The 14,100-nt window shown below is 45.6% G+C and overlaps 1 protein-coding gene across 1 annotated transcript in view; it reads left to right on the top strand.

Annotated features, from left to right (window-relative positions):
• The window catches only part of SFT2D2 (SFT2 domain containing 2), a 20,606-nt gene extending 7,505 nt beyond the window's left edge, over positions 1-13,101 (top strand). The window contains exons 3-7 of the mRNA XM_082612267.1: positions 1,790-1,882; positions 3,570-3,605; positions 3,693-3,751; positions 5,700-5,729; positions 7,565-13,101. Of these exons, the coding sequence (XP_082468393.1) occupies positions 1,790-1,882; positions 3,570-3,605; positions 3,693-3,751; positions 5,700-5,729; positions 7,565-7,604 (258 nt within the window). The 3' untranslated portion in view covers positions 7,605-13,101. The remainder of the gene's footprint in view (positions 1-1,789; positions 1,883-3,569; positions 3,606-3,692; positions 3,752-5,699; positions 5,730-7,564) is intronic.
• Positions 13,102-14,100: the final 999 nt, after the last annotated feature.

Here is a 14,100-nt window from a genome sequence, read left to right as displayed (position 1 = left end):
CTATTCTTTTTCAGACACTTTTCCCATATAGGTTATTACAGAATATTGAGTAGAGTTCCCTGTGCTATACAGTAGGTCCTTGTTGATTATCTATTTTACATATAGTGGTATGTATATGTTAATTCCGAACTCCTGATTTATCCCTCCCCACCATGTTTCCCCTTTGTTAACCATAAGTTTGTTTTCAAAGTCTGTGAGTCTGTTTCTGTTTTGTAAGTTCATTTGTATCATTTTTTCTTTAGATTCCACATATAAGTGATATCATATGATATTTGTCTTTCTTTGTCTGACTTACTTCACTTAGTATGATAATCTCTAAATTTATTAATTCTTATGATAGTATAATGCTGGCCCTTGGAGATGTCTAATTTTGCCTCCAAAGCTCTCTCAAATACTAACTTTTGGGGGGTTTTGCTTTGGGCAGACAGCATAGGTTATAATGTAGAGTCTAGACTGAGCATAAATATCTGGGTGTGTTGGTTAGTCCAAAAGAACTATTTAGCAAATCCTAATGGGACCAACTTTTCGAAGCATTGCCCAGGGAGATAATAAAGCGAGCGAATTGTTATTCCAGGGTGTGTCTAGGAGTTTGTGGCTCTACCTGTAATCTTTTATATTTTTGTATATACGCTGCATTTAATTTTTAAGGCCACCCTTGGCTATTGCTTTTTGTTCAGCGTAGGCTCAAGAGTGCACTCAGCACAAACACTTGACCTGGGAGTGCAGCTTTGAATTCAAATGGAAACTTAATGGCACTTCCAAGAGAGGTAGACATATTTAACAAATTTTTGTTTTTAGAACACTCAGTAGCTAATGTCATCTGCTGGTTGGCTTGTACTAAATGCTGGCTGTAAACCAACTACGCCTGGGGTGATGCCACACGGGGCGTTTCTGTCGGGAGTCGGGAAGCATGACCTATACCTGGCCCTGGCACTTGCCGTGTTAGGCGTGAGTGTCTGCTTCATTTGTGTTTACTCTTTCTCACTAGCCACCTATCAAGTTCTATCCCTACAGAAGGCATGCTGGGGCTGTCTTTTGGAGCTTGGGAATCCAATAGATGTGGGTTGGAATGCCAGCTCTTTTATGGGCTTAGCTGTGTGATCTTGGATAAGTAAATTAACCTTTCTGAGCTTTATTTTCTCAGCTCTAAAATAAGTGTCATAATACCTAATTCACAGAGTTGTTGAGGGGATGAAATGAGATCATGTACGTGATATCTAGCAATTAGCAAGTGTTCCACACATCACAGATGATATTCCTATCAGCGTTAGAATTATCCTCTGGAGATTACAAAAGAAAATGAAACGCTGTACCTTTTAACATAAACTACCTAAGCCTGTAAGATGTGGTTTTTCTTTCTTACATTACCTGAGTCCCTTTGGTTTGTTTGTTTCCATGGGTAGGTTGTTAAGGAGGCAAGGTAGCACCTGGAAGGGAGGGGGTCCTCTAACCTAGTGGTTATGGACGTGGTTCCGGAGTCAGACCTACATGCATCTACAACCTCACCGTATTCTAGTTGGGTGGCCTTAGATAAGTAACAAGGCCCTTCTGGACTTAAGCTTCTTTGTCTGCAAAATAAGTATGATGACTGTTCCTATAATCAACTTCATAAGTTGTTAATGGACTAAATAAGAATAAGGCACAAAAGGCCCTGAAGCCAGTGCCTAGCTCAGTCAGAGCTTTTCAAGTGTCAGTTACTATTACGGCTATTATTGCCACAGGTGAGCTGGGGGAGGCACCTTGGTTTACCTCGTGTGGTTCTGTTCTGGTCTGAACGGCTTGTGTGTGTTTGCCTCTTAGCACTGTCTTCCTCATGGGACCAGTGAAGCAGCTGAAGCGAATGACAGAGCCTACACGTTTGATTGCAACCATCATGGTGCTGGTAAGGTCTGCCTGTTACCTGGATGTCTAAAATAGGAGTGTTTGTTTCTGCTGTTTGCAGTTTTTTTCCTCTTAAACCTAAAGACTTCTATCCTTTTCCCTTTCATCTTGACTTACTATCTGATGCCTGTAACCACTGTGGCAGAAGGGAGCATTCTTCATCTAATAATTTTTCCTCTCTTCCGCCGACTTGTGTTTCACTTGGTGTCAAGGTACTGCCAGTTCTATAAAGCCCCTCCAGAAGGTGTTGCTTCTTAAATTTGGCAAACTCACGTGGTACTAAGAGAGCTCTGACACCCTCCTGGTGGTGGGTGATGCCACATACAAGGAGAGCTTAGAGGGAATGACTGGGGAACACAGGGTTCATTCTCTCAAGTGGATGTCCAGTCTCCTAGCATGGGCTTTTTCCCCTTGTCATTCTCTGACTTTGGGATCCTGTTTGCCTTTGTCCGTTTTCCTGAAGCAGGTCTGGTTTCCTCATGGCCCAGCACCCCCGTTCCCTGCTCTCACCACAGTGTCTTCAGTCTTGTCCTATCTTCCTGTCCCATTAACCCAGAATGCCTCTCCCTTCCTTGGGCCCTTTCCTTCCACGGGACCGTCCCATCATTCCAGACCACGTCCTCTGGACTGCTGTTACAGTTATCAGTATTGCACTGTCCAGGCCTTGAGCAACATACTTTGTAGTTTCATTTGTGTACATCTCATTTGTTCAGGTGGGTAAGTTCTCTAAGGCCGTGGCCACACTTGCTACTGTTTTGTGTCCTTTCAGAGCGTCAGGCACCATGCTACACACCAAGAAATTATTTCGGTCATGTTTATTGAGTAGTTACTGATACAGCAGGCTGGAGAGGACAGGCATGACTGCCAGCTGGACTACTGATTGTTTTTGGCCACCCCTGGATGTAGATGGCCTGGATAAGTCTCTTGCAAAAAGAACTTACTACGAAAGGGCTCAGGGACAGTGTTAGGTGACATGTAAACAAATAATTGACTCTCTGGCTGTGAGATTGACATCTAGTGTTAACCTTTGTCCTCACATGCCCTTTCTACTCCAGACACTAGTGTTTGGCAGGAGTTAAAGAGGTGTGTGTTTAACCTACTTTAGTGTATGTTGGAATGGAAGGATGGATGGGTGGACGGACCAGAAATGTGCTTCTGTTTGCTGGGCAGAGATTTTGGGAAAATTTGAAAGTAGAAGAGGATCCTTCTCTCTTTTTTTTTTTTTTTTGTGGTACGCAGGCCTCTAACTGTTGTGGCCTCTCCTGTTGCGGAGCACAGGCTCCGGACACGCAGGCTCAGCGGCCATGGCTCACGGGCCCAGCCGCTCCGTGGCACGTGGGATCCTCCCGGACCGGGGCACGAACCTGTGTCCCCTGCATCGGCAGGCGGACTCTCAACCACTGCGCCACCAGGGTAGCCCGATCCTTCTCTTTTTAATCTACATGAATCCTTATTGGCCAGTTTCATTTCACTGGGATTTGAACTCCTCTGCCAAAGATGGGTGCTCGGGTAGATTCAGTGCTTTGAAATGAAGGATGCATTTGGTTGCTGTGATAACCACAGAATCGGATTGCTGCAGTTTGATGTGTTGTTGTAAGTTTGTCAAGAATGATGTCTTTACAGTTTCTTCCCCTCCCTGTTATCATTGTCATTGTATTAATTAAATAATGTTTCCTTTCTGTCTCTAGTTGTGCATTGTGCTTACCCTGTGTTCTGCCTTTTGGGTAAGTGTGTATTTTAATTTTCCTTAACCTTTTTGGTGTGTGCCTCTTGTCACACACGTACCTGTAACCATATCATTTGTCTTCCAGTGGCACAACAGAGGGCTTGCTCTCATCTTCTGCATTTTGCAGTCTCTGGCCCTGACGTGGTAAGTAACCTTTTCAACAGTCCCTTCCCACATCGATCTCTGACTCATGCAGCTGAAGGAGATAAAATCCCACATGGTGTGGGTAGGAGGATTAGGAAAACAGAAGCTTTTCAACTGAAGAATCCTTAATGGTGCAAATCAAATCACACCACAGAGCACCAAAGCCTGTCGACTCAGCCCACCGCCAGTAGGTGGCATCAGTGGCCTGGAGTGGTCGTGGGAGGCTCTTTGCCCACTGTGGCATTTTTGCTGGGCTCAGGGTTGATTTTGAGATGTTACAAACGTTATGCAACCACTCACGTCTGGTAAGGACAAGGACAATGAAGTTGTGTACGGGCTGGTAAAAAGAGGCTTGTGAGTCAAACAGGCATTAAAGAAAAAGGAAACTGGTAAGGAAAATCGCGAGTGTTACATTTGTGGTGGGATGAATCATTTAACAGAGGACAAAGAGTGAATTGTCAGCAGTAGATGAGGAGTGGTGACTGATGAAATGGAAAACCGTGTGGCTGTGTGCCATAGCAAAACCAGGGAGTTGTGCCCTAGGGGCCATGCATAGTGAAAGGACCACTGGAGACATCATCATTCAAAGCCATGGATGGGGCTGTAGCTTCATGGCCATTTCAAACTGTCCAACGTCAAAGTAAGGGGGTGCTGGCACGTATGGAATCAATAGCTTCTGAGACGTTTCTATAATATGTTCACAGTTTATCAAGGGGTTATATCTGCCAGAACAGTTTCATAAAAATGTGACTTGATCTACTCTGGGAAAAAATGTTGGCTCTAATGCGAAGAAAGAAAGACTGTGAAAGTTTTAAAGCTTCCAAGGATCAAATGTTGTCTTATTTGATAGAAATGGATCTTGAGACTGCAAGCTTAACACCCATCCTTCCTTTTAGTAATTTTGGACTTTTGAATAAATGTACTTTCAAAATGCCCTTTGGAATTTATTCCAAGTAAGTCAGCTTTTATTGATTCCAAGTGGTGAGTGTCAGCTACGGAGGGGAATGATGGCCTGATTTTAATGTGACACATACAGTGTGGTAGTGGGTACTGAAAGGACCTGGTGTGATGGTTTATGTTTATATTTTGGTTTTCTTCTCGGGGCAGAAATTAGTCCCTACATACACATGCCTTTCTTCGCACGTAGACTGATTCTGAAGCCATTTTTTAAAGGTTCAGCGTTCATATGTGCACAGGCAGATGGCCCTATTCCAACCCTGATGTGTTCCAACTCTATATGTGCCTTCTTAGAGTTGATTGGCTTCCAGCCCGCCTGACACCCAGGCCTGGTCTTTGGGGGCGTGGCCAGCTTCCTCCCCACTGTGGTTCCGATCTGGGCGAGGAGGCGGAGCTAAGTGGGACCGCCAAGGTACCTGTGGGCTTGGGTTCTTAAAGAATCATAGCTTGCTTATACTTTCATCCATAGGGCAGTTGGTAGTGCGTTTTTTTTTTTTCTTTTCCTGTTCTCTTTTCTCTTCTTTTAAAATTAATAGGCATAGAGCGGAAAATGTATCCCAATGGGGTAGAAGTTGTATTCTGTTGCGAACTTGTAACATATTAGAGGACAGCGGATCTGGATTTTCTCTGAGGTTCCTTTAGAACAGGGCTTCTAGGTCATCTGGATATCCGGAATCTGCCTGTCGTAGGTCATGCTGCCGGCTCATGTGGTTAAAGCAGTAACCCCGTGAGGCTGAGGTCACAGAGTTGTCCCCATACGGGCCTTCTGCCCTCCTACTTTGGCTACAGATGACACCCCCTTCCCTGTTATACACATGGCACAGCACGCACGCGCGTGTGTGTGTGCGTGTGCGCACACACCCTCCACACTGAGGAGGGAGGGGGTCTGGACACATCGCTGCAGGTGGTCTTGCAGCTCAGACACCCAATCCACTGTGTAATCTTCCACTCCCTTCATTTGACTTGATCTTTTGTTTGTTTTTCATTGTAGGTATAGCCTTTCCTACATACCATTCGCAAGGTAAGACTGTCTTTAGGATTATAATGTCTGTCATTTGGGGGTGATGATAGTTTGCATGGGGCCTTTTAGTTTAGGGTGCTTTCAGAGAGTTCATGCTGTTTTATCTTTATGAAAATCCTTTGAGACGAATAGGCAGATGTTATACACCTATTTTATAGATTAGTGAGCTAATGCCCCCCCCACCCCCCACCCATAATACAACCAGTGATGGGCATTGACCCAGGTCTGCCGATTCCTGGCGCTGGGAACATTCTGCTGTGATAGACAGTATGTATATGCGCATTATCACTCTTTTCACCTCTAGGTGTGAGGAGATTTTCCTAAAGGTGAATATCACCTTAATATCGCTGAGCAATGGATGGAGGGGGTGTACGTTCATGCTTGTTTTCTTATACTATCCCACTGATGGGAACATTTCAGACAAGAATTCATAAAGGGAAAGTAGCAGGGCCAGGACTCTGGAGGACCAGGGATTCCTAATTAGCAGTGTGACCTTGAGCAACTCACTTGACCCCCGCCTGAACGGACTCGTGATAACGGACTTGGGTTGGCCCCTTCTCACTCCGAGCTTCTGACCTCCAAACCTCCTTTAATGAGCACTTTCAGGGATCTTTGCCTCTGACTCTGTTCTCATGTCACCATTTAATTTCCATTCTTCTCTTTCCTGACCTGTTAACTAAAAAGAGGCTTTTCCTTAACAGTGTTGAGGCAATGAGAAATGTGCGAGAGCTGGGAAGCAGGTAGAGCAGGCTTAGGCCTTCCAAGGCTGTTGCTGACAGCGATCAGGAGATGGTGGCGAGTGACTAATTAGATGAGAAGTTAACCAGCCCGTCACGTTAAAGGCGGCTGGGTGGCTTTGTGAGTAGGCTTTCCGGGTCCTTTACTATGTGTATTGTGAGCTGCCACAAGGGATCTTATTTGTCCCTAAAACCCTTTCTCGTGCAGAGCATCTGCTGGGACTTCAGTGCAGAGCGTATCTTAAGACATGCTGTCCTAGAATTACCTTGATAGTAAAATGCAGTGCCCACTCATGCGAATGCATTCTCTCATGCTCCCTCCCTCCCTCCCTCCCTCGTGTGACTCCAGTGTCCTTGGCCCAAATGCAGCTGAGAACACAAGGAGTAGAACTGGGGGGAGAAGCCCTAGAACATGGCCGATATGGCGGTGGGATGGATGTGCCTGCTTGAGTAGAAGAGTGATTTGCTGAGCCCTCACACTTTCCTTGCACACTCTACACTGAATTCCAAGGAGCAGGTGCCTGGGATAGGGCTCATACATCAGGGTAGCAAGTGCTCGGTACCTATAGAGAGGTCCCTGTGCTAGGGAACTCCTGCAAGATGTCCCTTAACAGGTTTCTGCTGCCTGCTTAGAAAGGAGAAAGGCCCTAGCACCTATTTGACTTAATGCTTTTGGTGCATTCTGTGATTCTGGTTGATATTAAAGTATACGGTCCTGACTAATTTCTTGGTTTTAGATAGTTTCCACTTTCTTCCTATCTTTTCCTCTGATGGTCATGGTAGCTATTCGTTATTAAATACCTACTCTGTTCAATGCACTAATTCCCAGACTGGTCTACAGGGTAAGTGGGGATGTGCCCTTTTACAGATGAGGAATTGGATACTCAAATAAGGCAAGTCCCTTCCTTGGGATAATATTACTAGTAGATGTTGAAGCTGAGGTTTGATGCCATGTAGATCTGACCCCACGGTCTGGGTGCCTTCTGCCCTGCAGCGTGCTACTCTGGGTGCCCAGAAAATCTCAAGGAAGGTCTTTACCACTTCCAGGAGCCTTTGGAGTGATGATCTCCCATTTATCTTTGTGTTTTTTCTTCCTAGGGATGCTGTGAAGAAGTGTTTTGCTGTATGTCTTGCATAACATACGGCCGGTTTTGCAAAGCTTTGGAAGGCATGGTGGATGGAAGCTCGTGGACTGTGTTGTAAATATCTTCTAAATCTCTGTCTCACAGACATGTGCCTTTGATCTTGCAGCGACATGCTGCTTGCATTCTGAACACCTGAGCGTTGCTTTTGGAGGCAACGGCGTGTTCCCAAACCCAACTGTCTGTAACACGATATGAGAGGTGGGTTCTGTATCTGATGGAGTGGAATCTTCCTCAGGCGCCTTTGCATGGGGTTCCACTGAGTTCTCGTAAATAAAAACCTTGTTCAGCAGCAGCAGATAAGCCTTGGGAGCCAGTGATTCCCAGCTGGCAACAGGCCACCCTGTTGGAGTCTCAGGGGTGCAACAGGAAGGGATAGAGTTTGGGGGTCTACAGGGACTTCGTAGATTCGTTCCTCAGCGTGGCATCCGTCACCCCTGCCCCACACAGTGTGGACACGCTTCTGCTCTGGTGTCTGGGAACAAGTGCTTCTGCCCACCTGACAGCAGCACACGAGCCCGTGGAGAGTCTGGCCGTGGACTGAAGTAGAAAAGGGGCACTTTTTGGTGATGTGTCTTGTTTTTAGACCTGAGCCGTGGCTCTTTTGCTGTCCTGATTCCACACCTGCCCATAGAATGTATTTTCTAACCTTCAGTGCACCCTTTTTTTCTCTTGGGTTTTTCTTTCTCCCCGCCACGTATCTTTACTCTTGACCTCTTGGAACGAGATTGAGAGAGAACAAAGCAGCAGCAGCAAACACTACTGCTTCCTTTTGGACGAGACCTGGTAGGAGGTGAAAAATCTTGCTGCTCTCTGCTGTATTTTTTCCCCCATTATTTATAAATGTTTGCTTTTAAACTGATGTTGTTTTCCATTCTCCCCTAGAACGGGGCCAGGGGAGAGTAGGTGGGAAGACAGACCCCCACTGTGGAGCCAGCAGGAAGTAGGCACGCCTGCCCAGTGACCTTTAAACAGTCCAGCGTTTGCAGTGGAGCCTGTGCTGGAAACAGGGGGAGAAGACACCAGGGGCTGTGGGGTGGCCGTATTGCAGCTTGATGTCTGGCCACAGACAAAGTGCTTCATGTCCCTGATCTTGTCTAGTTCCTCGTAAGGGCCTTGTGATGAAGCAGGGATTGTTATCCCACTAGGCAAGTCAAGGAAATCAAGGCTCAGAGAAGTTACGAGATCCGCCCAAAGCCACAGTCGACGGCAGAACTGAGCCCCAAGCCTGGGTGCCCCAGCTTCGGTCCCCTTCATGACACCGTGTTTTCCCGGTGTGGCTCTGGTGTTACCTCCTGTAACTCTTTTCCCTGTTTTCATCAGCCAAGCCTGTGCCTTTTCTGGTTGCAATCTCTCTACGTCATTGTATCTTCTCCTGCTCAGTCTCCCTTTGGGAAGCTTCCTCTTGGATCTGTAGGATCTCCATTAGGCCTTTTGTGCCCTTTAGCTCTTCCTTGTGGCCTGACCATCAGAATGCTCTATCTTGATCGTTGGAGTTCTTGGCATTACAGGACCTCCAAAGTCACCTCCAGAGGAGAAGTCTGGGTTTGCCTTTCTCTTCTCCTAGGTTGGCCGGTCCGCTCAGGCTCTTGCTCTGGGAATCTTCAAACCAAAGGCAGTGGTCCACTGCTTGTCTCCTTGCTTGTGGCTGATCGCTGAATTCATTTTCCTGCTGCAGCCAAGACCTCAGACCGGTGAGGCTTTTCCTCTGAACTGGGGAGGTATGAACAGGCCTGACGGGGCCAGAGTGTGGAGCCAGTGTTACTGGGTCCTTTTCTAGGCTGTTGAGGGCATCCTGTCTTCTGCTGAGGCCCCTAACCTACCTTCAGCCAGGAGTAGGAAGTATATGCTACCGTCTGGCTTGTGTGGGGTTCCTTCACAGTCCAGGTGCTTCCAGGAGACAGCTCAGATCTCAGAAGGGCTCTGTGAAGGCGGTCAGAAGTCGTCTTCTCTTTAGAGCTGATGTGAGGCTAGCCTGGAGTAATACACCTAAAAGGCTGACCCCTCTGGGCCTTTTCAGAGGCTGGACTTGACTTTGTGAGACATGAGGTTAAGATGTCACCAGGCCTGTATAATGTAGTGGTGAATGTGGGCTATGAAACGGGTCTGGGTGTGAATTGTGGTTCAGTCACCTGCTAGTGTCATGTTGAACAAGTTCCTTAACCTCTGGTCCTCACGTCGCTCATCTGTTTAAAAATAATGGGGATAATGATTCCTGCTGGATCATCACAGGATGTCAATGAGAAACTTGTCAAGTGCTTAGCACGGAGCCCAGCATAGGTTAATGATATCTCCCTAAAAGGTGGGTATTATTATTTCATCCCGGAAATAATGGATGACCATTGAAGGTGATAGGGTGACTATCTCTGGCCATTAATTTATCTAAAAAAGCTTATTTGGTAGTACGTGTCCGGCACTGTAGACATTGCCATGCACTCTCTTGTAGAATATTCACAATCACTTTGCCAGGCTAGCAGTCTTGTGTCCATTATTAGAGAAGGAACAGTCTCAGAGCGGGTAAGCGGTCTGTACCAGATCTCACCAGCCGAGGGCGCTAGCTCTTGCGTGAAAGCTCCTGCTTTGCCTTAACTCTGGAGGCCTGTGGCCAGTTTGTTCAGACAGCTCCAGTCCGGACGCCTCGGCAGCTTGTGGGTGATCCCGCTTTCCAGGATCTTCCAGACTCCGAAATGTTTCCTTCTGCCGCCTTACCCATTGGTTGCTTCCCTACTTGTTTTTGTCTGCTGGCCTGTAGGAGTAAGAAATCCATTTCAGATATGCTGAAAGCTGTTACCAAGCAACTGTGCTGGTTAAAAGCAGCCTCGTGGGTGAGATGAGGAGTGGAGAGTTAGGGTTTTAGGTCCTGTGGTTGGTCGTGGTCTCTGTTTCCCTGCTCCCCTGCCTCGTCTGCTACCCCGTTCACTGCTGGGTGAAGGAGAGATCCTTGCGTTTCGGAATGAAGGGAACCGCTGAGGCAGCTCTTTTGTAGACAAGGAACGTGTTTGTGCAAGGCTGTGCTTCCAACAGCTGGGTGGGAGCGCTGGCCTGAACGCTCTTCCCTGGCCGTGTTTGCCTGTGACCGCTGTGTTGAGAGCAGCACTGCTCTCCAGACTTGGAGAGCCGGCTTCCAGTGCTCTTGGCCCTCTCTGCCTTCTCCCCACCCCTTAGAGACTGGACGGGTCTGTTTACTAACTCGCTGCGTCCCATCTCCTCCTGTCTCACTGTCTAAGAGGTCTCCCCTTTTGCCCGATGTGCTCAGGGGGAACCTCTGGCTCTCCAGCCCCTCTGCGTGGCTGTGCCTGTGGCCACTGCTGCTGAGACCCGGCCGAGGTTCCTGCTCTCCCTCCCTCCCACAGGCGGGCTGTCTTGTCCTTGGGAAGGACCGACCACTCTCCGCAGCTGGGCATTCTCACCAGCTTCACTGTCTCAGCGCTTGGAGCTCCTGTGCATCACACCTGTATGGTGACTGTGGGTTATCCACCTGAGTGCTACCTTCCACCCTAATCAGTACATGCTCAGGGAGCAGGAAATACAATCATGAAATGCCTCTAAATAAAATTACCTTTGGATACTTCTGTTAGAAAAGATAATTAAGAAGTGGGTCATACCTTAAAAAAAAAAACCAAAAGGGGTGTGGGCATACCGGTTTGGCTGCTTCTGCTTTTGATAGCTCCCCGAGAGTGACGTGTTAGGACACGTGTGATGAGACTTGGTGGAATGAATTAGGGAATGGAGCTGCAGCCCTGTGGCTGTGGAGTCCGTTTTCTATGGGGCCGCCTACACCAGTCTTGCCTTCTTGTCTCTTTCCTTAGCTAACTTCTGACTAGAGTCTGCTGTAGGATTACAGATACTTCAAAATCCACAATCCATCCTTCAACTTCATGTTCAGCAAATCAACAACAACGACAGAAATCAGTGTTTAAGGTTTATAGAGCCATGTTGCTAGATTACAGGCATTGTTCTTTTGGTTTTAAAAATCCAAGGCTTTTTAAGATAAGTTTGAAGATGTGCAGTAGCTTCCTTGCAGATAGCATTTTTAAAGAAGCGAACAGACCTTCACCTGAAGTTAAATACTGATTGATATCTGTGTAGCTCTAGGTAAGATTAACAAAAGAATTTACATTGAGAAGTCTAAATTTTTTAGCAATTTCTATTTAAAAAGCTGGGGGATTAAATCATGTGACTTTCAAGCACCTTCTAATTCATAATTTTATGGAATTCTGAGATCTGGAGGAGTTTTTGTCAAGTGAAGAGGAGAGTGCCGTGCAGTGTTTTTGCCTCCAGTTTACTTGAGATAGGGCGTTTAGTCCCCCTTTTCGGTTATTTCTAGTTCTACCTTGAACGCATAGGTGACACTCCTAAGCCCCTGGTACACTTAAGCTTTGCTGTTGATGGCTCAGATTTCTGTCCCTTGACCTCACAAAGGGCCTCGCAAAGCACCGGCAGAGGTCTCACCACAGAGCCTGTGAGCAGAGCCCATGGTCCGTCAGAGCCTTTGTTAATGTAAATTGACTGAATAAAATTATGTCCTTCTTAGCAGGAGCTGATAAACTGATGATGGGCTTGGAAATGTACAAAACATTTTCTATAGACGGGATGAGCTGAAAGCAGGGAAGAGTGTGTTCACTAGACAGGAGGAACACAGCTATTTGGAGTGAAAGGTCAGTCCACAGCATCATAATAAACAATTACTACTGATGTGGATATTCACAACAAAGTGATGACACTACACTTAATAAACAGCACCAAAAAATAGACATAGCATGGACAAAAGTTCCCTTATATAAATGGCTGCCTAGACTTAATATCCTTGTGGCTCCTTGGGAGGTATCCTTTGAGACCAAACTGAGACTTGTCAGAGAATGTTGCCCTCTGCCTGTTGAACTACCATACTGCAAGAAGAAATAATGAGCCTTAAGTACAGATGAACCTTGTGTAATGTCTTAAAGGAGAACCATAGTTTACATGCAATCTTGTGGTCTTTTTGCTATGAGAAGTGCTTATTTTGCCTTTTTCAGTATTTGTGCTTGACTTTGCCATTTGGAACAAGGAAAACAAAAAAATTAAAACCTCTGAACTCTGATCTTTCACTGCTTTTGTACATTCTGATTGTGCAGTTGAGGGTAAGGATGCTCAAAAGCCCATGGGGAATTTATATGCTTTCAGAACATTGTGCCTGTTTTAGTATGATGACCTTTTAAAACACTTTGTTAAAACGTCAGTTTTTGTAATTGTATAGATACTCAGCTAATTTTGAATGCTGCTGGTGGCATACCTAAATTTTCATATCGCAAAATATATTCTTGTGTGCAGCCTTTCCTACCTTGAGATGCTGTTTCATACAGTGAAGATTGTTTTCTTTTTACTAACTCATTTCAGAGAAAGAATTTTACTGTTAAGCAAGCTGTTTTTTCCCCCAAATGTCACAAAACAATTCTTTTTTTTTTTTTTTGCTTTTTTCCTCCAATAAATGATAGCATTATGATCTTTAATAAATCTAGTGTTGTCTCTTATTCATGTTTGTTTTTCCAGGAGTCACTGAGCCAAATGAAGATTGCAGGACTATGAGAAAAGACCATGTCTTTAATATGAATCCTTAATGGTAGTGTACGTCGTAGGCACTTAAAGATTTTTTTTTTTTTCGGTATGCGGGCCTCTCACTGTTGTGGCCTCTCCCGTTGCGGAGCACAGGCTCTGGATGCGCAGGCTCAGCGGCCATAGCTCACGGGCCCAGCCGCTCCGCGGCATGTGGGATCTTCCCGAACCGGGGCACGAACCCATGTCCCCTGCATCGGCAGGCGGACTCTCAACCACTGCGCCACCAGGGAAGCCCAAAGATGTTTTTTGAGATAAATTGATATGTTTAGCCTCTCTTTCAAATTGACTTCAGGATAAACACAGGTCTAAGGACAGTTCTGAAGGTTTTTGAAAGGTAAGACATTTCAAGTGTTTATTCTGGAATATTCCCACACACCTAGCTGGATAAGTCACTTTATGTAAACTAGGTTGTCAAATTAATTACTAAAAGGTTTTTAATAATATTTCCTTATTCTTTTAATGTCTGTAGCACTTGTAGTTATGCCAGTCCTTTCGTTGCTGATACTGGTTATTTGTATCTTGATCAGTTTAGCTTGAGGTTTATCAATTGTATTGATAGTTTCAAAGATAACTCAGTTAAAAACAATTGAACATTTAACTAAAGAAGATATGTGAATGGCAAGCAAACACATCTAATACATACTGTGTTATTATATGAAGTTTAATGAAAACAGGTAAAACTCAATTCTAGACTTCAGAGACACATTCTTAGGTGGTAAAACTATAATGAAAGCAAGGAAGTTATTTGCAAAAAAGTTTGCATAGAGATTAGTTTGAGAGGGATGGAGAGGTTAATGATTGGGAAGGGACAGGATGTGGAGGGAGACCCTGGGTATTGGTTGTGTTTTATTTCTTGATCAAGTGGTACTTACAAGGTGTTCGCTGGTAAATCGTTGC

This window comes from Mesoplodon mirus, assembly GCF_964341445.2.
Source record: "Mesoplodon mirus genome assembly, chromosome: 3".
Classification (NCBI taxonomy): domain Eukaryota; kingdom Metazoa; phylum Chordata; class Mammalia; order Artiodactyla; family Ziphiidae; genus Mesoplodon; species Mesoplodon mirus.
Note: the sequence above shows the minus strand (reverse complement) of the source record. Positions and strands in the feature narration are given on the sequence as shown.